This window comes from Sardina pilchardus, chromosome 23 (assembly GCF_963854185.1).
Source record: "Sardina pilchardus chromosome 23, fSarPil1.1, whole genome shotgun sequence".
NCBI classification, from domain to species: Eukaryota; Metazoa; Chordata; class Actinopteri; order Clupeiformes; family Clupeidae; genus Sardina; species Sardina pilchardus.
In genome coordinates, this window is record NC_085016.1 from 25,352,854 (window position 1) to 25,380,572 (window position 27,719).

A 27,719-nucleotide genomic window follows, 5' to 3' on the forward strand; every position below is an offset into this window, starting at 1 on the left:
GTAACTTTCACAGACGGGCATGCGGCCTCCATCGAACTCCGGTCTGAGCTCCGGGTAGACTGTCGGACTTCGCAACAATAACTAAGGGGGGCGGGGCTTAGCCAAAGGTGAATTAAACTGATCCTAAAAAATAAAGTATGACCACTAGAAGCAATAGAGCTCACCTAAATGCATAGCATATTGAAGGCATTTAACTAAGTTCCCATTGTGGGCCGAGATATATTTTTTCTAAAAGAAAATCCCATCCACTCCCGCTAGCCTCTAGGAACGCAACCACTAGATGGCGATGAGATTACTTTCCCTCCCAATTAGCCCTTTCGAAGCGTTGCTGCTGGGTATCCTCCGGCATGTCCAGCCGCCAAATACTACAGAAGAAGAAGAAGAAGTATTCATGGGTTTCATCAGGTCCCTTTCCACAGGTGTATACAATCAAGCACCTTGATTATCAATGCAGACTGCATGGTGCTTGATTGTATACACCTGTGGAAAGGGACCTGATGAAACCCATGAATACTTCCTCTTCTTCTTCTGTAGTATTTGGAGGCTGGACATGCCGGAGGATACCCAGCAACGCTTCGTCTGACATCACCGTGAAAAGGGCTAATATGAAAAGGGTTAAGCCACTCAGTGTCTTGTCAGCAGGTGGCAGCAGACTCAGTTGATTATTTTGGTGCTGGATTGCTAAATCTTTCTAGCCTACAAATCTAGACGTAGGCTAAAATATTTCTGCTTGAGGAAACAATACGAAGTAGACCAATTTGATTTTCTCGTAGATTCTTTCGATACAATAAAATTGTGCATGTCGGTTTATTAAACAATAACGGTGCCGTTAATTGGGTCGAAACGGAACGGAACTGAACTGACTCATTTTCCCGATTTCAGCCGTGCAACAAATGAAGTAACAACACCCCTGTGTGACAACAAACCACGACCACGCTGGAGACATGCTGGATTAGACACTACTGACTCTAACGTTTTACATTTGTATAAAGTACTTTATTGTTGTCTCCCTTAAATACCTGCTGAAACAAAATGGTTGGGAAAATAAAGCGAACCCGACAGAAACTACATCAGGATGCTGTCAAGGTTGACCACTCTCAAAGTGATCTCGAGAAACCTCCTTTACCAGCTGAAGTAAAGGGACTTGTGTTGCCTGGAATAAGCAAGGATTTTGACTTTAACCAGAGAACAAACAAGAGCGACAATATTAAAGGGATATCTTTAAAGGTAGGTTGCGTTGGGATATCCGAGAATGCTCACCTTCTGATGAAATGCATTTTTACAGAGCTCAATCATTGATGCATCGAAGTAGCCTAATTTTGCTGCTTTTCTCAGCGAAGTCGAATCACATGTTGGGTACCGTGATCGTAGGACTGCAACAGTTGTAACTATTAATCATTCCGATTGCAGCTTCTTAACCTGTCATATTTTATGCTTTACTGACTGTATTTAAATGTTTAAAAGGCACGTGAGAACATATCCTTGGTTTGGGAAACCCCTATCGACATTCATCTCCTTTTGTCGTTTTAAGACTACAACCCCTGGCAAAAAATATGGAATCACCAGTCTTGGAGGATGTTAATCCAGTTGTTTAATTTTTTAGAAAAAAGCCAGATCACAGACATGACACAAAACTAAGTTCATTTGAAATGGCAACTTTCTGGCTTTAGGAAACATTAAAGGAAATCAAGAAAAAAATTAATTAATCAGTAACAGTTGCTTGTTTTAGACCAGCCAGAGGGGAAAAAAATATGGAATCACTCAATTCCAAGGAAAAAAATATGGAATCATGAAAAACAAATTGACAAAAGAACACTTCAACGCACCACTAGTACTTTGTTGCACCACCTCTGGCTTTTATAACAGCTTACAGTCTCTGAGGCATGGACTTAATGAGTGACAATCAGTACTCTTCATCAATCTGGCTCCAACTTTCTCTGATTCCAGTTGCCAGATCAGTTTTGCAGGTTTGAGCCTTGGGATGCACCATTTTCTTCAAATTCTACTACAGATTTTCAATTGGATTGAGCATTATCGAAGATGTAACGATCGCCGTCTCCCCAATGCCTTTACCTGACATGCAGCCCCATATCATCAACGACTGAGGAAATGTGCATGTTTTCTTCAGGCAGTTGTCTTCATAAATCTCATTGGAATGTGGATATAACTAGATGGAAGTCATATTCAGTGATGAATCGCGTTTCTGCAATGGGCAAGGTGATGATGCTGGAACTTTTGTTTGGTGCCATTTCATTGAGATTAATGAAGACAACTGCCTGGAAAAAACAAGGTCATTGATGATATGGGGCTGCATGTCAGGTAAAGGCATTGGGGAGATGGTGATTGTTACATCTTCAATAATGCTTATATTATTATTTATTATATTAAGTTTATATTGACATTTTGGACACTTTTCTTATCCAATCAATTGAAAGGATGTTTGGGGATGATTACATCATTTTTCAAGATGATAATGCATCTTGTCATAGAGCAAAAACTGTTGAATTCCTTGAAGAAAGACACATAAGGTCAAAGTCATGGCCTGCAAATAGTCTGGATCTCAATCCAATTGAAAATCTGTAGTAGAATTAAAGAAAATGGTGCATCCCAAGGCTTCAACCTGCAAAACTGATCTGGCAACTGGAATCAGAGAAAGTTGGAGCCAGATTGATGAAGAGTACTGATTGTCACTCATTAAGTCCATGCCTCAGAGACTGTAAGCTGTTATAAAAGCCAGAGGTGGGGCAACAAAGTACTAGTGGTGCGTTGAAGTGTTCTTTTGTCAATTTGTTTTTCATGATTCCATATTTTTTTCCTTGGAATTGAGTGATTCCATATTTTTTTCCCCTCTGGCTGGTCTAAAACAAGCAACTGTTACTGATTAACTCATTTTTTTCTTGATTTCCTTTAATGTTTCCTAAAGCCAGAAAGTTGCCATTTCAAATTAACTTAGTTTTGTGTCATGTCTGTGATCTGGCTTTTTTCTAAAAAATTAAACAACTGGATTAACATCCTCCAAGACTGGTGATTCCATATTTTTTGCCAGGGGTTGTAGTCCTAGTCGATTCACTAGTTGTGAAAATAATTAACACACTAACGATAACCTAGTTAGTTGCAACCATCGCCTACATGACCACACTGATGATGACAGGTCATCTCATTTCTCATTTCTTGCAGAGTTCATTTCCAGCTGGCATATTTGCTGGAACAAAAATCACACCTGAGGCTCTCGTGCAGACTTTGAAGTATGATGAGCCCTCTAAGTCCACAGCATCTTCTAATCAGACAGGTGCGTATCTGGTACTACATCCTCTGTGATCACACACACACACACACACACACATTGGAAGCCTGGAGCTCAGTTTCTGAAGCTTTTTCCCCCTTTCTGCCAGAGTAGCAGTGTCTAAGCCTAATTTTGGGACCTTGTCTCCATTAAACGTTTTATTGATAGACTCAAGGTGATGGTTGATTTGTTCTTAGGCGTCCTCAACTCCATCAACACTTCGATGAATGATTACAAGCTACCTTGTATCTCTCTAAATTTCATTGGAGAGATTCCATTTTCATAGCTGGACTACCTGCTCTGATGTGGTAAAATTTGTTCTCCACTAGATGTCAGTGCTTACCACAATGTTTACCCTGTGTTTGGTTAAAGAGCTGAATATTGGCATTGGGAATCCATTCAGTGCCAGACCTTAAAACATTCTCTTGAGTATTACCACCAACTCTACAGTCCTTGCAGAATCTGTGTATTCAGCATATTCTGTTGCATAAAGTGGCCTACATTGTATCTTCTTCTTGCATAGGAGCCACCAACTACACTTGAGTGTTAAAGGCCTGAGCTATTTTTAGCCACAGCATTATAAATAGCTTCAGTGTGAAAATCAGGATCCAACATCATTAGCATTCACAGCCTCACTTGTTGCACTGTTGCATCCGTGTGTGTGTGTGTGTGTGTGTGTTTGTGCGCAGTACTGATTTTGCCTTGTCAGTAGACACTCCCTTCCCCTCCCTCCTTTACATCTATCAGGTGCATCATCGTGGTGCACACACTCACCCTTTCTTCCCAAGGTGCTGCAGTGATTTTCCATGCTGCCTTTTAGTGCTTGTACTGTGTGTGTTCTTCTCATGCTCGGAGGGGACCGTTCCCGTGTAAAAGAGCGCGAGAGCTCGTCATAGACGTGTGGGAGGACCACCCTAGCGCTCTCGCCCACTCTGACTCGCTGGCTGGCTCTCTTGAGTTGCTTAATGCTTCTGACTTGCTCTCTCCCGCGGCTGCAGTCGGACTAAAATAGCACTCGTCTGCTGCTGCTGCTGCTGCTGCTGCAGCCCATCTCTGTCTCTTTCTGTGCCATTCTCTGCGAGTAGTACTCATTGCTGCACTACTTTTATGCGAGTAGTACTTACTGCTGCACTAACATGCCCTTGTCCCACTGTACCTTGATTGTTTTCCTTTTTTTTTGAAAGTGGCTTTGGATAAAAGTGTCAGCTAAATTACTTCATGTAAATGTCTTTCTTTCATTGTATTGCCCCTCCCTTTCTCTCTCTCTCTCTCTCTCTCTCTCTCTCTCTTCCTCTTTTGCTCTCACTAGCACACCTGCATGCTTTTTTTTACTCTCTGACTTGAGTATGAGTAGACACACATTCATGTGTGCATCCTCATTGATGCCCCTCAGCATACACACACACACACACACACACACACACAGACTGATTGTGTGTTAGTGAAGATGCTACAGGTTACTGAGGAGAGTAAGTGAATGTGTAGTGAGTGTACATGCTCTCTGTCTGTGATTTTCCCTCTGAGATGTTTGTGTCTTTCTCCCTCTGCTTTCCTAACTTTGATGAACTGACACTGCTGGCATCTTCCAACACAAAATGGAGTGAAAATAATGAAAGCAGTATAAATAATGAAAGAGTAACTGGGCTGTTCATTAGTTTGGGTGAAATTGAAGTGAACTTGTCTTTGAGAATAATTTCTACCTTGTTGTAGGGATCGTACTGCTTTCCTCTCCGGTCTTTTCTTTCTTTCGTTCCCCCAACTGAAGATCATGCCCTTTCTACCCCCGGCAACACACCATTCTTTTGCCCTTGTGTTTCCACGAGTCCATGTATTTTAATTTTTTAATGTTTATTTTTTCTATTTAATTTTATTTTTCAATGTCCTGCAGAGCTGCAAGATAAAAGATGGTTGTAAATGTTTCAGCAGTTAAGATGCAGCAAATGAGCTTGGACATGTCAGATGTTCCAAGTAAGATCCTTTTTTGCTCTCTACAAATTCAGCTAGTTTGAGCAGGCATTTCAGACTGTAGTTGAATCCATTTCTGTGGTGGATTTGACCCACCATTAGGCTTATATCTGGCAGTTTTGTGGCCCCGACCTCAGATCCTAGCTCAGGAACTCTATTTACCCTGTCTGTCTTGTTCTGTGTGTCCATTCACATAGCATGAAAACGGCTGCTCTCCTAATGACTTGTAATTTTCATCCAAGGTAGGGGCACCATACTGGATCTCTGTCCTCCTTCATGATCATCATTTTTGACATTGTGAGATGGGGACAAGGGGCCGCAGTGTCCGGACCGCTCTTGGCTGATAAGTGAGTCAGTGGGAGCCTGAGAGAACACAAGGCCACTGTGCTGATCCCAGCTGTCCTCTGAACCTGCTCATGTCATCATGTTTTCTCCTTCAGACTAGAAGGGTTTTGCCATTGTTTTTCTTCTCTTGTTCAATTTTTTCCTTTTCTTCTGAAGATTAACAAGGGCGTAGTTCTTAGGTTTGGACTGGAGCTTATGATAGTTGGCTCATATCAGCTAACTCACTCTTAACTCCAAAATCATGGAGGAAAATCATTGCAAATGAATTACCTGGTCAATAACCACGTTATTTACATGGACACTTCTACTCCTATTAGAAACGGAACAACAGCTCAATCGGAATATAAATTGTCATGTAAAGTCCTCAATCAGAATGAAAATTCCTGATCCGATCAGAATTTTAATCAGAATGGAAGAGGTAGTGTAGTCCGTTCCTATATGAACACCCATGTTTACGGTCTTTTGGATTGACTGCTGTATCTTCCCAATGAAAAGTAGGCAACAACGGCTATTCCGATCAAAGATTTTAAAGCGCTTTGAAGCACCTGATCGGAATAGAACGTATCCCATGTAAACAGACGGCAAAACTTTCAATCGGAATAGTTGAATCGGAATGACAAAAGAAAACTGTCCATGTAAACGTGGCTAATGTTTGTCCCACTTATGACAGCACCCTGGTCTACTTGCATCACCCAGGCCAGTGTAGTAGAAGAATGTCATGTATGCAGGAGGAATGAGTACGCATTGATACCTCATCATTTATCTATAGGCATACTCATTTTCTTCAGCTTGATGTTGAACTGATCCACCATCCAATCCACTCATGGTCCAAAGCATATATGTTTTATTCAGCACCATGGTTGGTCTGTGCTTTATGTGGTGAACTGTGTTTGTGTTAATGTTAACATTGTGAATGTTTTGAGTAGTTAACGTACGCCCGAATGTGAGACTGGCATGTTGTTGATCTGTAGACATCAGCAACTACTGCAGCATTACTGTTTTCCTCTGAGGTGATAACAGGGCAGGTCGATCTGAGCCTCTGGCATCTGCATTGACGTCTGGACCTCTCCGGTCTTTAATTAGAGGTATCTTTGTCATGGAGTGACCCTGGAAAAACCTCCTGCTTAACCTTCCAGTCAGTCAGCTCCCAAGACACCCATCCTGCCACTTCGCGTATCGAGTGTGACGGTCGGACGGAGAGGCCTGCTCGGGTGGTTGAAAAAGGAAGGTGGATGTGGGAAGGGCTTGGGGATGGATGGATGATTGTTTCAGGAGTGGGTTGGGTGAGACAGGATGAAACAAAAAGGAGGAGGGCAAAGGAGATGGAATTCTCAGGCGTCTGGTAATTGACGCTATTGGTTTCCCCTGTGCTGAGAACCCGATGCTCGTTCAGGGACTCGTGTGGTTAGAGGCTTTTCCCCACTTTCTCTTTCATTCTTCTCTATTTCCCCCTCTCTCCTCCTTGCTCACCACAAACCAAAAGGGCCGAGTTGCAAGGGAGGTTAGTGTTTCTGTGTCAGCATGAGGAATAGACAATGATGGCGGCTGAGGTGGAGATTTTTATCAGCCTGTGTCCATCAGCTGTGTCCATCAGCTACAGTGCAGGGGCACATCAGATGTGTGCTCTGAGGGTGGCTCACCGGAGATTTCCCGAGCAAAGACCACCAATCAGTCTTCTGCTTTTTTTTTTTTTAAATGCCCTGATGAAGAAAATAAGTGGTCTTTTTGTTAGCTTTTTAATGGTTTAGTCATAGGCTTCCTCGTTGTCATCTATCTCCAGTACCTGGATTTGTCTTAGGTAGCAGTCAATGTTCAGTGGACTGTTGCTGGCTATCCATTTGCCCATTTAAGCAATGTGACATAGTGGAATACCAGGCATTCCAACTGTTCCAGTGTTATTAGTCAGTGTATCATCATACATTTTTTTTCTCTGTGAAACACTTTTCTTATTGCTTGAAAAGTGCAATATTTGAAATGAAAAGACCGGCATAGTGTTGCTTTAGTGGCTGCTACTTGCGGTGCCATGTAAATGCTGCTTCTGTTTTGATTGGTTTTATAATCAGGTCAGTGCTGAGGTCAGCACTGTTGCCTAACCAAAGGGGGAGGGCTGACCTCCACACAAGTGTGTGTGTGTGTGTGTGTGTGTGTGTGTGTGTGTGTGTGTGTGTGTGTGTGTGTGTGTGTGTGTGTGTGTGTGTGTGTGTGTGTGTGTGTGTGTGTGTGTGTGTGTGTGTGTGTGTGTGTGTGTGTGTGTGTGTGTGTGTGTGTGTGTGTGTGTGTGTGTGGTGGGGGGTTGGAGAGGTCACTCAGATGACCTCTGCTGGCAGGCTTTTCTCTCATTATTCAGGTGGCTGTGCAGCTCCACTCCTCAACCCCCTGGTGCTCTCAGTCTCCACCATCAGTGCATTTGGGAGATTTTCTGCCATCCGCAGCATTATTTAAATAGTGTAATTAGAATAGAGCACTCTTGCCTAAAATAGAATTGGGTAGAGTTGCATTGATTGAAACGGAATGGGATAGATTGATGAGTAAACACATACACACTCAAATTTACTGACAATTTCATCTCCTTGTTGCACTACAATCTGCTTCTAGACTTACTCCAGACATTTGCACCATCAGGTGAATGGACATAATTTAATTTGCAATACTAGAAGTGAGGCGTCAGCTATTAAATGCTTGATTAGTCCCTCAAGCTGCATCAAGGCTCTGCCAATACATTTGTCTGTCCAGTGGTGGCACTCGTTTGACAGTCTAATTCAGATTAATTCGTCTTTAATTAAACGTCGCAATGAGTGGCATAAAGTATGACATGCAATAAAAAAGAGGATGTTGTCCATTTAAAGCTGGAAACAGGGCCAGTGGGCAGTGTGTTGGAGAGGGCTAATTAAAATGAAGCTATTAATAAGCCTGGACCAGTGCATCTGGCTGGACCTAATTAAATAGACGGGACTTGCACTGTCGCGGCGAATGAGTTTGATTGGAAAAGGCTTGGGGGTGGGCGGGTTGAGGTGTGTAACAGCCTGGCCAAAGAGCTCCAGAGAGACTCCTGACCCATGGTGTCCAGCTTGGCTCTTGGTTGTGGGGGGAGGACGTGGGGGAGTGGACTATGGATCGGTCTGGGAACTCGGTTTCTGTCTGGGCCAATTAAGTAAGCAGTCGATGGGTGCCGTGTTACTGGGCTGAATGGTTTCTGATGAAGCCACTAGTGAGTGGTTATAAAGAGGTGGCATCTGTGAGCATACACTGTGTCTGAGGAACTCAGACGCACAGTAATATAGTTAAATGCATCATCATACTTTTTTTGAGAGAAAGAGAGAGCAAGAGGGCGAGAGAGAGAGAGAGATCTATGTCAAAACCAGTGGCGAGGGTCAATTTTTCAAAATGAAGTTATTGTGTTTTTATGAGAGACCACACAATGGCCATGTTATGCTTTCAAATAATGCCCGATATCAATAATATTGACCAACATACGATAACACTGAGGTAAGGACATTCGCAGTGGTCTCATTGTATATGGCACAAAAAGTCAGAAATGAGAAGCATGCCTACATTATGTCATGTTATGTGTCCCTTTTTTCAGCGTCAGTGTGTGGCTTAACACTGCCATTAAATTTGAGTTTCAACAAGTATTGAATAACCAAGGGAATAGCATGTAAGAAAGACTTGGGGTTTATAAGACGTTGCAGGCGGAGGGGATTAGATGGAGAGGAGGTGAGGTATGGTGTATAATTTTCATTGTAAAGTATATGGCAACACCAGGTAGCGCCGTTATTATGTACCGCTATGTGGTATAACTAGTTGAATTGGTAGCAGTGGTAGCAAGCGTTAAGGCCACATGAAGTAGGGAGCTGTAATCAGAATGAAGCCTTTGTGTTTCGCATGTTTAATCCTGGAGACGGAGCAGCCGAGGGCTATGTGTCTTAATTAAGGACGGCAACGTCAGGTCTCTCAAACCTCTCCTCCTCGCTGAGATGAGCTGTTCTCCTCCAGTGAGTTCTAACGAGAAAGCAGGCTTCTCACTTGGCTTTTAGCTTCTTATTGTTCAGCTAGCTCTAGACTATTCTGCTCCGTTCAACACTTTAGTTTTCCATTTTCCCCTTAAGTATGACAGTTAATGCTTAATTTCTTCTTTCTCCATACATTGTTTTCATTTTTATTGACAGTGCTAGGACATATTTAACCTTGGTGGAGGTATGTGCTCTCTGGGTGTAATTTTGGCTTACTTTGGGGATAACAGCTTAAAGGTCTCATAACTAAAAATATAGCTTTTTCAGTTTGCTTTTATCCCACAAGTCCGGGACCAGTTCAAAATGTCGATGCAAAAGTATTGTCCAACATGCTGTGCTTGTTAAGGAACAGGCTCACGGCGGGGTCCTCTGAACAGGGCTCTTCAGGCACGGTTGAAAATCGTGTTGTAGTGCTTCCTCCTTTTGGCGTTTTGACCAAAGTATGACACAGATGTTTTATGAAGACCTCAATAAAAAAGCTATTTCAAAACTTGTGGAAAAAAGGGTGTGTAATGGGACCTTTAAATGAGAACACTCTTCTTCTAAATACGAGCATTCATCGTTTTACATATCCGGCACTTGAATGATATTGAGCTTCCATGTTCTACCGTCAGAAGCACCAGTGGAAAGAGTGTGGTTTGGTTATGGCGGGGCTTTGTTTTGTGTGTTAATATGACCGTATCGTGTTCTACTGTATCGTATCAGCTCAGATCGAGCGCAATGCGGACGGGGTCAGGGCAAAGGGAACAGTTTTTACGCTGACCCTGGGGGCTCATCGATGTGCTATTGAGCCACAGCCACGCTCAACAGCGGTCCTGGCCACAGGCTCCGAGCCCCAGTGCGTCAACCCCACCGCTCTCATTGAAGTAAATGGCTGCCCATTTGCGGGCTGTGGATGACCTGTTTGTTAGCGCTGAACGTCCCTCCTTTCCCAAAGCTGCTCCACTGGACAAGGCCCGTGATTGGGCTGATGATGGGATGGACAGACAGCCAGTGCAGAGCTCTGCGTTTTCAAGGAACAGGATTTAAGGGCTCAAAACAGTGGACATCCAACCAGGCACATTGTCTATCTATCTACCGCACATGCTGTGTGTGTATGTGAAGGATTTTACACTCAGATATTCTGTGCGGCACAGAAAGTGTACTGTATCTGTCCTCACTGCAAAACATCATGTACTGTATAGTCCTTACAGAAAATGAAGTGGTTGATAACAAAAATAATACTACCATGTCACAAATAGCGTTAACTGTCATTTAAAGGTCAGGGCATCTTAATGTAATGGAGGGTTTGGCTGAATAATAAGGGGAGTTCCGTCTCCTAGCATGAGTCATGTGTGTAAGTGTCCCAGTCATAAGTGCCGTGAGGGTGATTTGTCTGCTCCGCTGGGCAACCCCCTCTGCCTGGCACTCTCGTCCTCTGCCTAATTCTGCTGCTGAATATTAACAAGCCCATCTCCACACTGCCATTTATCAAAGGCCCGCAGCTGAGCACGTTCACCTCTGGCGACCTTGTGAGATTAGGAGGCAAGGAGCACAGGCGTATACTCCAGACCTGACCATCAGTCCACGCCCAAGCTTCAGAGATCTGTTTTTTTATTTATTTTATTTTTTATTCTTCATCTTTTCGGGGAGGCCCGAGCAGCGCAGATGGGCTGGTCTCCAGTGGGAGTGAAGAGGGAGAGAGCAGGGAGATGCAGCGTGGCCTATTTTTAGCCCGTGGAGCGTGTATGTGGGGGGGGGGTGGGCTGGAACAGGCATGCTGTGAACAGTGATCTGAGCTTATTTCATGCCACCTCACGTGCTAGCCCGATTGTCCTTTCATGATCCACAATTTTTTTTTCCAGTGAAGATGAGAGATAGAGAGAGAGAGATCTTTATTGCAGGGGGAAGCGGGTGAAATCACACATTATCAGTAAATGCATCCTCATTTCATTAGTTTCTGGGAGTATTCCAGATAGAAGGCACGTTATTGGCTACTCTTGTGTATCTGGTGTCCAGAGTCCTAGGACTGTCTGGAGGCTGGTTCCAGTCTGGGTCCAAACATAATGTTTTGCGCAGTAATCCAGTCAGATTTTTGTGTATTCTTACTGTGTCTCCTTTTTTTTAATCCATTAACCTACTGTAATTTGTCAACTGTAAATCTGGTGATGAACACAGACCATGTTCCACAGTGTGCGAGTGCCGCTGAGCGTGTTATGTGCAGTGCGGAGCGTGAGCGCAATCCTGGGAGAACAGAGACGCTAACCGGATTTGATGGTGACAGAGTAGGCAGCGTCGGCACCCTTAAATCACATTATTAGAGCCATCAGTCACAGCTCCGGCGCTCCTCAAGACCTCATCTATGCATATTTATTCAGATTTATTCAGGCTCGGCCCAGATGGGGGAGAGCACGCCTCGCGTCGGGCCGCGTGAGCGATTGCGCTCCATGTCGACATGACGTTTCTTTAATACGCGGCCCATAGGAAGGAATCTTCTGTGACACGCTATTGAGTCAGTCCCGTTCTCGTTGTTACCCCTCTCTCTATTTGTCTTTGTCTTTCTTTCCTTTGCTCTCTCTCTCTCTCTCTCTCTCTCTCTCTCTCTCTCTCTCTCTCTCTCTCTCTCTCTTCGTCTGTCTCCCTCTCTGGAGCACCAAAAGCACGGGAGAATCCTGAATCCGATCCCCTTTCCCCACGATCAGCTCTCCCGAGACTTAAGGAAGCAGACACTCTTCCCCTCCGTAGCAAAAAAAAAAGAGAGACCGAAACACAAGAAGAAGCATTTAACATTCCTGCGGGGGGAAAAGAAAGAAAACAAGGCTTTTAAAAATAACTGCCCTGTTGGTTTTGACTTAACGCACTGTTTGTTTTTATGTGGACTGGAGACTTGCTCTGCTAATGGTTTTCTAAACCCTCACCCCAATCCCCACCCCCAACCATTCCACCCCTGAATCAAAAGATACTCTCTAGCTTTGGATGTGCCATCTCCTCAGCCCCCTTTGAAACATGAAGCTGGATAAATAATTGCAATGAGGTTATATTGAAGGAATCTGTCTAAACAGAGGGCCCTTCACTGAAGCGTGTGTGTGTATCTGCATTTAAGAGGAACGTTTTACTGTGTGTGTGTGTGTGTTGTGTATTGGTGTTGATGTTAGTCTGACATGAGTTAAAGGGCCGTTGGGTTTGGGAGGGCAAGTGCGGAGGGGCCGGTGGAGAGGGACACAGGCCAGTCTGTCCAGGATGCTCTCGCAGCAGATGGCCAGGGAGAGTGGGAGAGAGCGAGAGAGAGAGCCCAGTCACCAGGGATTGGTCGAGATTGAGCCATAACGACGGAATGAGAATGAGTGTGTCTGGCTCATACATTGAAACACACAACAGAGAGAGGGGCTGTCCGCCTTAGATAGAAAGAAAGAGAGAAAGAAGTTTAACACTCATCTATAGAGCAACTATCCAGAGCTTTGCATTGCTGCATCCTTAAACACATGGAGATTGGATTTCCTGATGCATCAAGAGACAGAGAGAAAGAGAGAGAGAGAGAGAGAGAGAGAGAGAGAGAGAGAGAAAGATGCTTGTTAAGCACCATAGTTAATTTTGTTTTCTCTCTTTTGTGGTTCTCCCACACTAGCATCCATTTCTTGAGCTCAATAAATCACTCTTTTATTTGCTCCTTTTTTATCATTGCTGTTTATTCCTGTGTGCCGGTACTTATCAGGTTTTTTCTTCCAGTCTGAACGAACAGTGTAATCAACAGTGTGTAGCTAGTCTACCCAGTGTTTATCCCCCCTCTCTGTGTGTGTGTGTATGTGTGTGTGTGTGTGTGTGTTTGTTTGTTATCTTCAATGTCAAACCATCCCGAGATAAACACACATCCCGTTGTCACCCTCTCGCTTTTCCTTGTGCAGCGCCGAAAACTATCTCTTCCACACACTTTTGTTTTTGCTCTATTTTGGTTGTAGTCTGGTCATCCTTCCTCAGGGGCTGACTGCACCAGGCAACTTTCCACCAATCCTTACATACATGCGCTGATCATACGGGTACATGATTAGGAATGCATAGGAGTGTGAGTTTGTGTTTTTGTAAATGCTTTTGTGTTGTTTTTGTAAATTGACACTGATTCTATGACTTTTTTCTATGGCCCTCAGTTTTTTTTGTTTGTTTGTTTTGCTCCGGTTTGTGTGAAATTTGTGAAAGTTTCTGATACTTTTTTCGATTTGGTGATGATGTCTCTTCCATGTTGAATTTCTTGAAGTTGAAGTAATCCCTAAACATTTAATAATGTAGGGGAAAAGCCTTTTGACCTTTTGTCCTGATTGTTTTCGATTTCATGGCCCTATCGTGTTTAAAAGCGAGTTTAAAAGCTCTTGTGAGCGGTAGAAGTTGCTCAAATCGGTTTCTCTTATCTCTTATCTGAAGAGCGCTGCGTTTGCTTGCATTTAGGGGATGGTTCGGGGAGTCAGCCCTGCAAACCCACTCCCAGTCTTATATTAAGATGCTATCATGCTAGATTTGATTTCCTGCGTCAGGAAGCGGTGGCCCTCCGGTAACTTTTTACTGCGGCGCGCTTGTTTCATAGCAACCCCTTCTATTCCCCTCAGCTCCAGTTGCCACGTGAACGAGCCACGGCAACTGCGGGCGGCGCGGTAACAGAGGCAGTAAATCAGCCGGCCCTGCTGTATGAATCACATCGCCACAGCAGCAATTACCGCATCTCCAAGGTGTGGTGGAAGGGCTCTGGATGGAGACTAACATTTAGACGGGGCGCTGGAGAGTGAAATGAGCACCGGATGCTGGAAAAGGCCACGGAGGAGCTGTAATGAACCAGCGCAGAGTTTGTGCTGAAGAATCGTTTGGTTTTGCTTTTAATCTCTCCTTTTGTTCTGATTGCGTCCGTACCCAGGGAAGTTTAGCTGTGATTGTTTTCTCAAGGGCATTTCTATTCAGCCCAGAGAGATGGTCAGTTAAAGAGAATGAAGGTGGGTGAGAACTGAGGCTCGACAGGAAGGGCCAGGGAAGTGGAGCGGAAGAGTTGAGGAAACGGAGGTGAAGTGAAGGGGGTATCATGATTGTAATGGAATAAATATTTATATATATATATATATATATATATATATATATATATATATATATATGTATATATAGTAGTTATGCTATATAATGCATATAATGCATCAACTGATTTGATTTTTTAAAGCTTTTTCCTAGCATTGTTTAAGCAATGAGGGTGTCTTTTGCTGTTGAATTACAGCATACTCTTATTGTTTAATTGGTGATCATTGTTAAAGTAGACGATAAACAACAGGCATATTATGGTCTTGTCATTAGTATGATGTAATAGAGATAAATGTCACTATTAAATAGTTATCGATGACATCGCAGTACCCACTGATACTCTACAAAGCTGAGAGTGATCAATAGGGTATTCAGTGTCATTAAAAAGACATTTTAGTATTATGAATGTATGATGAAAGGTTAATGAAGCCCTTAAGCACATCTCCAAATAATCAGATAGATTTCGAGCTTGTGTGTAAGTATATTTACAGTTTAATGTGTGAGACTCACTCCAGGTTGGCCTAGGTTTCCTTTGTGTTGGTAGTTCAGTCAGCTAAGTTGCATTGAATAATAGCAACTGAAGGAGTAGGAGTCCATCTCCTGTGAGGAGACATCGTGGTGCCATCTCCTGGTGCTGCGGTGTTACCCGAGGACACAGGGCCCAGGAAGTCAGCACTGACATCTCCACTGTGTTTTAGGTCTCATTGGGATTCCTAAAGGTGTGGATGAGATCCATCCAAGTGTCTGAACGCCTGGCCCTGACTCATCCGTACCCAGTGGAGGCATCATCACCTCTCTCTCTCTCTCTCTCTCTCTCTCTCTCTCTCTCTCTCTCTCTCTCTCTCTCTCTCTCTCTCTCTCTCTCTCTCTTTCACTTTCTCACACACACACACACAGACGAACACTGTCTTTTGCAAACACACGCACACACACACACACACACATACTCACACCTGTCTCTCTGGACAACAAGACTGCCTGGGAGGTCTGACAGCGACAGTGAGCTTGCTACCTCCAAGACCACCTGCCATATCGCTGTTTTCACACCTTCACCATTCTCACTTTGTGGCGCTTTCTTCGTTCACTCTCTCCTTGGACTGCCACATCCCTGCACCGCCATGCTCATCCAACCCGTTTCTTGTGCTAGGGAAATTTAGAGAGGAGATAAAAGAATTAAAGTTAAAGAAAGGTTAAGTGCATTAAAAATGGAAAGAACAATAAATGAATCTGATGAAATAAATAAAAGATATTAAGAATAAAGATAACTAAATCAGTTCAAAAGAACATGGATAAAGTCAGACATAGTCTGTGTTGACTGTTTGAAGAACCCCACACCCCCACCAGCTAAGTGTTTTTTTTCTGCTGCCTGTGCAGCACAGTTTAATCTGCGAAGCCCATCGATCCTCCACAGTACGGCCATCTGCAGCCACCACGGGCTGCTCTTTATTCTTAAGTGTGTGGCCCGCTGATTACTGCTGAGTGAACACACACACACACACACACACTTACGCAATCCACACATACACCGACACAGATTCATGCACGCAGTTGTGCATACGCACACATACACACAGACTTTGAACACATCTGTCATCTGTAGTGCGCCTGCTGTTCATGTAGATTTGTAATGCAATTTGTTTTTCTCTAATTTGTTGCCATCGATGGTCTGTGATTTGATTCATTTATTTGTTTTAACACTTAAAACAAATAAAATATTCCTCAAATAACGACTTCAAAATCAAAGAAGCACAAGGTAGCTTATAAAATGGAACTTATAGCGTAATTGATACCTAGGATTGTTAAAGCCCAATTCACACCAAAGATTCCCAACGCAACGAGACCGAGTTACAGTGGTGTGAATTATATGTTGCACGTAGTTGCAAGCTGTCGCCGAGCATTCAATATGTTTAGTCGCAGCTGCAAGGTTTTAGTACATCGCGACTTGTCTCGTTTCGTCTCGTTGGGAATCTTTGTTCTGAACCCTACTTTAGACAGAGTTATGTCTGCCCTCTGCATTTCAGCAAAAAATGTACTGTACAGGCAGTCTTCTCACAGGGTCTTATTCCTCTTTTATGAATTGTACATTTGTTTGTTGTTGTTAATATTGTTGTTAAACACCATATTATAACATCATCATTATCATTGTCATTATTATTATTATATTTTGAAAACAGAAATATTTTGTCATATACTTCCCAGTGTTCTATAGTTGTATTCTATTGTTTAAATGGTTGACTTAAAATATTTTTATTTTATTCACAGTAATCAAGTTTTCTTTTACTCTAGTGTTTTTCAACAGTTAAATTAAGTGTATTCACATAAGATCTAAAATGGAGAAAACATTACCCTGTTCAATTCACATTTTTTTTATCAATAGGAAAATAATGATTAAGGGCCCTCATGAGCATAAACAACTTTTCAAACTTTAAGCATACACTGAAAAATAAATAAAGTAGATCATTATTTTAATTTGTTTAAGATGAAGTTAACTGTGTTTCAACAACTCATTGGCAGTTAACTCAAACTCATTCCTTAATTTGATTATAAAATGTCAGTTCAGACAGCTTCAATATCTGAGTTATGTCCAGTAAGCAGCACTCATTAAAACAAGTTATTCTCATACTCTTTAAGTAAAGGTTAATGAAGACTAATGAGTTGAATTACTTTCCTCTCCAGAAAGTTCTTAACTAAGTGTAACCTAAGAGAGTCAGCAAATATGAAGAAGTCAGATCATTAGATCATCACAAGATCATTAATTATTTTAAGTAAGGTTAGCAATTACATTTTACTGAATAGCCATCAATTTAACCTGAACTGTGAGGATAGTACCACTGCCACTATACCCCAGTACACCTAATATGCTCTGTGGCCTTGTATGAGCAGACCCATACTGTGCACATATGTCTGGAGTGTGTCACTGTTATTCGCTGGTGCTTTTTTATCTGCAACAGGAAGCTTGGTGACTGCGTTATTTGTGGACCCAGACCTAGTATCAGTGCAGATAAATCCTCCAGGAAAGGGGAAGGGATGGGAACTGTACTGCTGTAAGGTCCTCACGTCTGTGGAGGCACACACACACACACACTCAGAATTATGCATACATACACACACACACACACACACACACACACACACACACATACACACACACAACTAAACATGGCATACAGTACAAAAAGGTAGAGTAAAGCATAATGATCAGAAGAAATGGTGAGGAGGAAACACACACGCACACACACACACACACACAGAGAGACACAGAATTATGCATACATACACACACACACACACACACACACACAAACACGCACAAACACACACACACACACACACACACACACACACAACTAAACATGCAGTTATAAGCATACAGTACAATATGGTAGAGTAAAGCATAACGATCAGAAGAAGTAGTGAGGAGGAACACACACACACACACACACACACACACACACACATTCACAGAGAGAGAGAGAGAGAGAGAGAGAGAGAGAATGAATGAATTGTGTCCCGTCTGCGTTGGCCTCTGGTCCTCGTGCCCTGCTGGGAGTGCATGGTTGCAGGGGGCCCCCAGGTGCTGATGCTGATAGAGGACTTTCCATCCTCACACAGGATGTTGACAGGGAGGAGAGCAGACATATAGTCTGACCCAACCCACACACCCACACCCATACCTCCTGCTGGCATCACACACACACACACACACACACACACACACACACACACACACACACACACACCTCCTGCTGGCAACACACACACACACACACACACACACACACACACCTCCTGTTGGCATCGCACATGCTCACGTACACACTCACACTCACACTCTTACACGTACAGGTACACACACACACACACACACACACACACCTTGCTGGCATCGCACAGGCACACACACACACACACACACACATATACACACACAAGGGTTCGGTATAGAATTTTCCAGAATAAAAGAAAATATTTTCTCTTATACCCTACCCTGACCATTTCCGTTTCAGTCTTTGCTGTTTTCTGTGTGTTTATTTTGTTGTGGTGCCGTGTCGGAAAGGTTTGTTTTTTAAGTGCACCGGCCCATCTCCTGATGAGAATGTTATAGCTGTTGTTATTCACATCTCTGAATTCCTATCAAAGTAATGGTGTTGAACTATAAAGCTGATTTATTAGGAGAGGCTAAGCCAATGCCTCTTAAAGTTTTTGTAGGCTCCATAAAACATCATACAAAAGGCTGATTGTATCTTCAGGCACATTTCTCTTCCCGAAAGAACATTCTCTATGATCGAGACTGCGTTGCCTCAGGCATATGTGGGACTAGCTTGATGCCAAGGCACTGTCCATTTGCCTAGATGTCCATGTGGAGTAACTGTGTGTGTGTGTGTGTGTGTGTTTCTTGTTTTTCAGGTGGTGGTGAAAAGAAACAGCAGTCAAAGAAAGAGAAGATGAAGGAGAGAAGAGAACGATGGCTTAACAGTAGGTGACCCATCCTTAGAGTTGCATCACACTCCTGCACACACATGCGCACACACGCACACACACACATGATTCACAAATGCTCCACAAACAAATATGAAGATACATCAAACATGTCTACACAAATGGATGAACCCTTCCATACTGACACAAAGCTACACACACACACACACACACACACACACACACACACACACACACACACATACCAAACAGTAACAAATGCATGATGTACAGTCATAGAGATGCATCACAAATATAAGCACACATGCACACATTCGCGTAAATAAAAGCACCATACACACAAACACACTCAAACTTTCACTGACAAATTCACTGCACTCATACACTTCAGAATTGCATATTCCCCCCCTGTTCTCTTGATAACTGCGGCTCAGAGCTTCCTGACCATGATGGCAGACGAGGATAACGTTGTATGTGTTGAATGACCCTTTGATACACTCATGAGCTTGTGTCTTAAATGGAGTCTGCATCAGACACACACAGACACACTCAGAAGTGCAAAGATGCGATGTCCAGCACATCATATACACAGAACACACACACACACACACACACACTTCAGTCCCATCTCAATCTCATCTAATTGTCCTCATTGGAAATTGAATCTGTTGGTAGGATCAATCTGTGTGCAACCCGAGCCTTGGCCAGTGTGATTATAATTAGGCAGTAATGGTTTTCCTGACTCCTGCAGTAACTCAAGAACGACAGGGGACGTGTCCATCTCTCGGAAATTAAATAAGGAGGGGAGGGCCGGGTGGTGGGGTGAGGTAGTCATGTATTGCTTTCCTGTTATTCTCGAAGAGAGAGAGACCAACAGACCCATGTTTTTTTCTGTCTTAAATGTCCTGAAATATGCAACTTAATATGTTTGCAAAATGTTATGATGACTTATCAGCCACAAATGGCATTTTGACTAGGGAAGGGTCTCTAAATGTGTCTTGGTTCTTAAGCCTTTGTGTATCGAGAATGTTATCACACAAATCCTAGTGCAGAAGATGTGGTAAATAATGTCCCTTATTATTTGTATTATTATTTATTCATGAGTTGTTTTGGGTTTAAAGCTCTAAGCCTGAGGTGACGATGCCCTGAAAGTCTGGCTTCACACAAAGGTGGTAGACGTTGTGAATGTGCAAAGAGAATTTCAGATTCACATTCAAGTCAGTTCATGCTTTGTGTCCGGAAGTCTTTTTGAAAAAGATCCAGCAGCCCTCTTTATTCAGCATTTGCTCACTCTGGCAGACGATCATGCTATGAATGCAGAACACACAAAGATAATACGCTGCTTTCATTTCTCCCTTTCTTCCATAGAACAGAAAATAAACATCCATCTTGCCAAACCTTATATGCCTTCAATGATTTCCTCAACTGGAAGAAATCTTTTCTTACCACTAACAGTAGTCACATGTTTTCGTCATACTGTACACAACACACTCAAGCCATTTCCACTCACGACTGGACGGTGGTGTCCTTCATACGATCTCATAAGCGGCCGCTCGCGGTTTCTGAAATAATGGCTGCCGGGCCAGGGAGCCCGAGCTTTGACAAGGACCTTTGTTGCGAGGTCTCGATCCAGCAGTAGCACAGACATATAAAAATGATGGGGAGGAAAATGAATGAGCTCTTATGAATGACCTCATGAGAAGCTAAGGAGAAAAGCTTGAGGATGGGAGACAAAACGAGCCCTGAAAGAGCTGAGCAGGGACATGAGGGCTGTGGTGTTTTTGTCTGTAACCTTCTTTGGTAGTAGATGGATGAGTTCCTGAACTAACTGGTTTCTGCTACTGTTGCTGCTTAAATAGCTTGGTGTGCTCGCTGTGTGCGCACACATTTGGAATTGATTTGATGTTTCCAGTGTTCGGTGAAAAGTAACCTTTTGCCTGCTTGTGCTTTGAAACATGAAAAAACTGCATACGATACAGCTGCCAATGTAGTGTGTTAATATTTGATTATTAATAATTCAGCCCAAAGTACATGGACAAATCATCATCAGTTTGCCATCAGTTTGAGTTTCATAGACATAGTTTACCATCCCTTTCAATTGTGGGTATTTATAGATTGTGTTGTCTGAGTTGCTCTCTTTGAATTTGTATAGTTCAGACATGTAATGTGCATGTTATTAAGGCTCAACCAGCTCTACTCTCTTAGCTGGACATCCAGCACAACAGCAGTGTTTGGATGGGAGTGTTCAGAGTGTTCAAGCTCACATGGTACGCTCCACCGCCCTGGTTTCTGTCATGCTGCTTCTCCCATGACATCAGCATGTTCTTCAGGATGCCTGTGCTGCAGTGAATGCATTCCTCCATGACACCTTTACTCAGGAATGAGTTCATTCTCAAAACAGAGACGCAGTTTCGGGAAGGGGGGGGGGGGGGGGTGTTGTGGTAGTAGTAGAATGTTTCTCATAGTCATATTTGGTACTCAAGGCAACCAGACAGAGGGGAAAAAATCTCAGCAATTAAACTCAATCTTAGGCTAAAACTCTCTAAATGGTGTCTTTGTTTGTTGGGGCCAGAGGGAAGGGGGGGGGGGGGGGTTGTAAGCACTATTTCGGTTGGGATAAAGTTCAGTTCAAATGTAAAACAATTTCCCTGCCTCTTACTCCCCTTTTGTTCAACACTCAAACTCCAGCCCTCCAGCCCCTGAGCTGTACATGGAGAGGCTTAAGAACCCCAATCCATCACTGCATTCAAATCACTGGATTCAAAACAGGAAAAAACAACAGCATCTACGGCAGCAGCAGAAACTAGTTAGTTCATTATGTATCAACAATGAGCCTGCAATAATGGACACATGGAAAATTGTGCAAATTGTGTTTATTGCTTTCCAAAAGCCCATTTGAAGTCCTGCAGGATAATTATAGACGGTTCCTCCCAGTGCATCCCCAGCTAAGGGACTCCAGGGGTACGCTGCTAAGAGGTTGCTCTGTCATCCTGTGCCGGCTGCCTGCTTCTCTTCGGACTCCTCATTAGCGCGGACTGGCAGACATGTTTTCAAAAGGCAGGGCCGAGTCCACAGGCCGCCGCTCTCCACAATCAAACGCTTACATTTCGGTACAATTAAGCTCAAATGGTCAAAGCATGGATGGCAACAAAGGGAAGAGTTTCTGTTTTTTTTTCAGAAGCTCACCTCTCACAATCTGCTAACTGTTTCTCATGAGGGTTACAGTATGCACAGACTGACATTCGTTCTCTCTGTGTGCAATATAATTTGAGCAGCAGGCAGAAATATATAATCATTAGATAACACTGTTGGCATATGGCATATTTATTTTATTACATAATTAATAGTGTTTATTACTCTTAAAAGTTATTATGCTTATATTGTTTTTTATCTAAGTATTAAGCATAACGTTTAGCAAGTTAACTGAAATGATATCGTATTGTATTATATGAATGATAGTTACAATATTACTTGAATAATGTTGTATATTCAAATATAGTGCACACTCTCAAATGAAAGCCAAAAGAAAATATCTCAAGTATAACTAGAAAATGTAATTTCAAGGAAATTACCAGTGCATGAAAATGTAAATCATATATTAACATAAAATGCAAAACAACCTTCATTTAGAAACAGTTGACGGGAGTCATAGTTGATGACAACTGACAGTTGGGATGGTTGAACAGTTAAATAATTGTAGTTGTAGTAGTTTAAGACTTTTACCATTTTTTACCACTTTTAACAGCCCAAAACAGATAACTTCAACATCTTTAAACTGCCAAGATTGTCATATTGGAATCCTGCAATCAGATTGAAGTATTCCAACAGCCAAGCAGATTGCAGGATTATGGGAGCTAATCAAATAGCAGGATTCCAACAGCCCATCAGATTGCTGGATTCCAACAGCCAATCAGATTGCAAGATTCTGGGAGCCAATCAGATTGCAGGAATTCAACAGCCATTCAGATTGCAGGATTCTTAATCAGATTGCAGGAGTCCAACAGCCAATCAGATTGCAGGATTCTGGGAACCAATCAGATTGCAGGATTCTCACAGTCAATTAGATTGCAGGATTCCAACAGCCAATCAGATTGCTGCATTCCAACAGCCAATCAGATTGCAGGATTCTGGTAGCCAATCAAACAATAATAAGAAGCCAAGGAATTACCAGTGCATGAAAATGCAAAATGTATAAATAGATCATTTAGATATGATTACTAAAGTGTTATATGGTGGTTCCATAGCGTAATAAAAGTTGATAGTATGCACCTGTGGTAAAGTCAACATTTTGAAAATCAGGATCAATATATTCTGTATTCTTATTTTCCAAGAACCAGTCAAACAGTTATTCAGAGAAACATCTGTAATCAAACAGTCTGATTGGGCTGTCACTGTAACATTGCAATTCATTTGTATCAGCACTTCAAAATCAGCAAATCAAAAAAGTATGTGATTACAGTTGGATTGTGTGTCCAATAAATTGTCCTCGCTGAATCAAATGGTCATTAGCGTGCTGCGCATTTCCAGCTCAGAAAGTTAGCTTGGCTCATGGTACATGACGCAGATATCCCCCAAAGATAACAAAGAGTGATGTTGGCTCTGCCAGTGCTTCGCAGAGAAAGAGAGGGGTAACATCTAGTTCTAGCGTATAATGCACACCCGTTATATACCCACTATGTTTTTAAGGGGGTTGCAGGTAAATTGTAATAATTATTTAGGTTGAAAGCACAACAAGATATTGAATACAGTATTATACAGTCTAGTTAAAATAAACATATTAAGTAACGATGGTTTCATCAGGAGTGCCCTCTCTCTGTGTGTGTGGCAGAGATAAGTGCCATCAAGCTGGCGAAGGAGCAGCAGGTGGCTCAGGCCCGTAGGAAGGCCACGCCTGTGGTGGGGGACATGCGCCAGCTAGTGGATGCGCTGCCCGAACTCTCTCAGCTCACCGCCACCTCTAAACCCACAGCCACCCGCTCAAAGGCCAAAGCGTGAGTATTGACACCATTCTTTATCATAGCATCATTTAACATCATGTGAACGTGTGTTATTATTCACTTCCAAATGCTCTATATCTGGGTTGATTTCAGGGATATTATGTGAAATTAAAATTGGCATGGCTACACACGTATGGCAACTATTCATAAGGATCCTCCTGTAAGTTGAATCACGCACAGGAAGTATAGGATTTTCATGTTTTCATTACAGCAGTAACTGTAGGACAGGTACAATAACTGCTCAGCAAGGTTTGCGTTCCACAGAGAACTTTCAGTCCATGAAGTTGCGCCACAAGTAAGCAGGAGTTCATGGAGTTGCAGTTGTGTTGAAGCAATGCTAATTTATTCAGCATCATTTATTTCTGTTGACTATTCCTATTTTAAGGAGGGAAAGCCAGGGCAGCCATCTAGGATCTTCAGTGAGGGTCTCTGTACTCACTCTCATATGAACATGCACAAGAGTTAATCATAGCTGTTACTAGGTTATTACCAGGCCTGTGGGGAGGTGCTGTGATCTCACAGCAAGGAGCTTATACAAACAACAGTATTGTGTTTGTTTCTAAGCTTACGTCAGCCTGGCCATAAAGTGTTACGACCCACCAGGAATTCTCCTGACTCTTCTGATTCTCTGCTACTGCATTTATGTAGCATTGTATTCCATGGTTTTAGGCTATATCATAGGCTATGTCAGTTTGTAATGTTTGTGCCGAATTACGGAGTTAATTTGTGCTGACCACAACTGTTTGTTTTATTACAGTTTAAATGTATAGGCAATTATGTAGCTTCTAAAAGCATATATCCGGTATATTTTCTATATGTTCTGGAATTTCTCCTGTCAAAAAAATGTTTAGGGTTACACAGCAAATCTAATGGTAAATAAATGTTAAAGTGGTCCTTCTTGTGGAGGAGAGAGGCGTTTAGGATGTTCCCATCAGAACTGAACTCAAGCCTGTTCCCATCAAGCCTGACTCAACCACAGCATAACGAGAGCACAGGGCTTTCAGGCGGAGTTCAGCGACGTGCCATCTAGTGAAGGTTTATGACCTTCAGTGTTAGGGTCTGCTGACTACAGTTCTAATGCGCCCGCCCCCCCTAATGTGACCCCTCCACTCCCCTACAGTAGTCTGGGTTATTTGATCTGTTTTCTGTCACAGTAAAATTGTGTTGAAATGCCATGCGTGTTATACGAGTGACCTCACACACACACACACACAGGCACTTTCATGGCCTGTAATGGTTCTGTTGCTGACATATGCAGGAACTAGGCCACGGGGGCATTCCCATCATATGGATTTATGGCTCTCTACAACCACCCCCCACCTCACACAGACACACACACAAATCACCACCCCATCTCCACACTCTTAGAAGCACACACACTCTCCCCACCCCACTACCTTTTGGTTCTGGCTGGGAACTGTAATCTTCAGTTAGTTTGTACAACCCCATTTCCAAATATAAATTGGGATTCAGAATGTGATTATCTCACACAGCCACATTTAGTTGCAAAAAGGACATGGACAACAAATCAAATGCTGAAACTGTTTTTGAATTTGATGCCAGCAACACTTCTCAAAATAGTTGGGACGGGGGAATAAGAGTGAGATACTAAAGAAAACACTTCTAATTAGGTTCACTAGCCATAATTGGGTATGAAAACAGCATCCCAGAGAGGCACAGTCTCTAAAGATGCAGAAGTATTCATCACTCTGTGAAAAACTGGGCAAATAATGCAACAGTGTAAGGAAAATGCTCTTTGGGAAGAATTTGGGGATGTCATCATCTGTAGTGCATAATGTCATTCAAATATTCAGAGAATCCAAAACAGTCGTTGCAACAAGGGACAGTGTTGAAAAACAATATCAGATGGCAATGATTTTTAGGGACTCTTTTTGATGGCACTGCATTACAATCAGACACATTTCTGCATAGAAAGTCATTGTATGGGCTCTTGCGATAACCTTTTGTCACAGTTTAATGCAGCTGTAATCTGAAATCTGTAATTTTTTTAAATCATGGACATCATCATCCTCCTCTGCGCTAAAGAGGAGAGGGATCATCCTACTTGTTATTAGTGCGCAGTTCAAAAGTCACCGGTAAAAGCATCTATGATGGTATGGGTTTACATTAGTGCCTCTTGCATGGCCGCATTGCACATCTGGAACAGCATGATGAATGCTGAATGATATTTGCAAGTTTTGAGCAATGTATGCTGCCATCCAGACAGTGTCTTTTTCAGGGAAGACGCTGCATATGTCTTAAACACTACAGGGGTCTTTTATGTTGAACCAATGATAGTTTTGTTTTGACATTTTGCTAAATGAGCCCATTGTGCTAGTCTGACTGTCTTTTAACACCTCTTGAAAATGTGCTTTGGATATCAATTGATAAACAATTTCACAAAAATGTTCTTGACAAAATAACTAAAAGGGCAAAGTCTCAAAACTCACAAAAGTTTTCAAGTATGTATTGCTTTTTAGAAATGTTTTCTGTGTTTATACTCTGAGTATGATCACACTTTAACTAGCACTGACGTAGCTGATTTCTCCCCCTTCACCAGTGGAGAGAAGAAGAAACCCAGCTCAGTGAACTTCAGTAAGATGAAGCCAGCTCAGAAGAGGAAACTAGTGTAAGCCCCACTACATTCATCACACACACACACACACACACACACACACACACATTACCCAGCTAGGATTGTCATTGTCAGCCTTAGGCTGTGTTTGGGATGTCCACTCATGCACTTTATAGTGTTCTATCAAGTGCATCCCGGAGACCAGAAATGCGCTCATCTAATTGGCTGTAAATTCTATTAATTCTAACGGGCTATTTGCAGGTAGCTATTAATGGAGTGCAACAGGACACCAATAAAGTAGATTTGGTGATAAAAGTTTAATTAGTGTTCAAAGAGTATTTCCAGTTGGTGAAGGAAACTCTTTGGCTCTGCCTTGTCCATCAAATCCATACAATGGGACACCTCAGTGGCATTTATCCTTTGCTGGGTGTCAGTGTTATTGTTATATTGTGTTAGTGTAATCATCAGTTTGTTGTCAGTGTTTTGTGTTGAACAGGTTGTGTGTGCAAATGTCGCCCTCCATGTGTGTGTGCAAATGTCGCCCTCCATGTGTGTGTGCAGGGAGACTGAGACGGCGTGGTTCAGTCAGGCCCTGAAGAACCCCACCCTGAAAGCCAACCCCTTGGCGGCCATCACCGATCACCTGAGGAAACGCCTCAAACAGGAAGAGGAGCAGAGTTAGCCTCGCCCACTACCACAATCCTGTTGTCTGGTTGGACGTGGAGTTGGCCACATTCACCTCTTCAGGATCCTCTCCTCTGATTGGACACTGTGTTCGCCCCACCCAGTCCTCCACAATCGTCTTGTGTTATTGGACACTGAGACACCCATCAGGACTCTTGTCATTCCTGCCTCTAGAGTATGATGGCAGTGTGTTCTTTTGATTGATGCCTTGTTTGGAGTTGATATGGTTGCATGGAAGGTAATGAAAAGGCTCGGTGTGCACTCCTTGGTTTACAGATCAAGTGAATCACTATATATGTGAGTGGTTTCGAATTCCCTCTTGTCATGGAGTTGCCTCTGTTAATCAAAGTCAAGTTGATTACTCATTTGTGAATATTAAAAACAGAACTGAA

General features: G+C 42.7%; 1 protein-coding gene across 1 annotated transcript; it reads left to right on the forward strand.

The window, feature by feature from the left end:
- Nucleotides 1–769: 769 nt before the first annotated feature.
- slx9 (SLX9 ribosome biogenesis factor) lies at nt 770–27,719 on the forward strand. The gene is made up of 6 exons (XM_062528335.1): nt 770–1,227; nt 3,178–3,289; nt 19,039–19,107; nt 23,900–24,062; nt 26,629–26,697; nt 27,205–27,719. Exons 1-6 carry the CDS (start codon nt 1,033–1,035, stop codon nt 27,323–27,325), a joined length of 729 nt encoding a protein of 242 aa, XP_062384319.1. The 5' UTR covers nt 770–1,032; the 3' UTR covers nt 27,326–27,719.

Coding starts and splice junctions, on each gene's coding strand:
- slx9 (XM_062528335.1), top strand. CDS start 1,033: ATGGTTGGGAAAATAAAGCGAACCCGACAGAAACTACATCAGGATGCT. Junction 3,290..19,038: donor AGCATCTTCTAATCAGACAG/GTGCGTATCTGG, acceptor CTTGTTTTTCAG/GTGGTGGTGAAAAGAAACAG. Junction 26,698..27,204: donor GCTCAGAAGAGGAAACTAGT/GTAAGCCCCACT, acceptor GTGTGTGTGCAG/GGAGACTGAGACGGCGTGGT.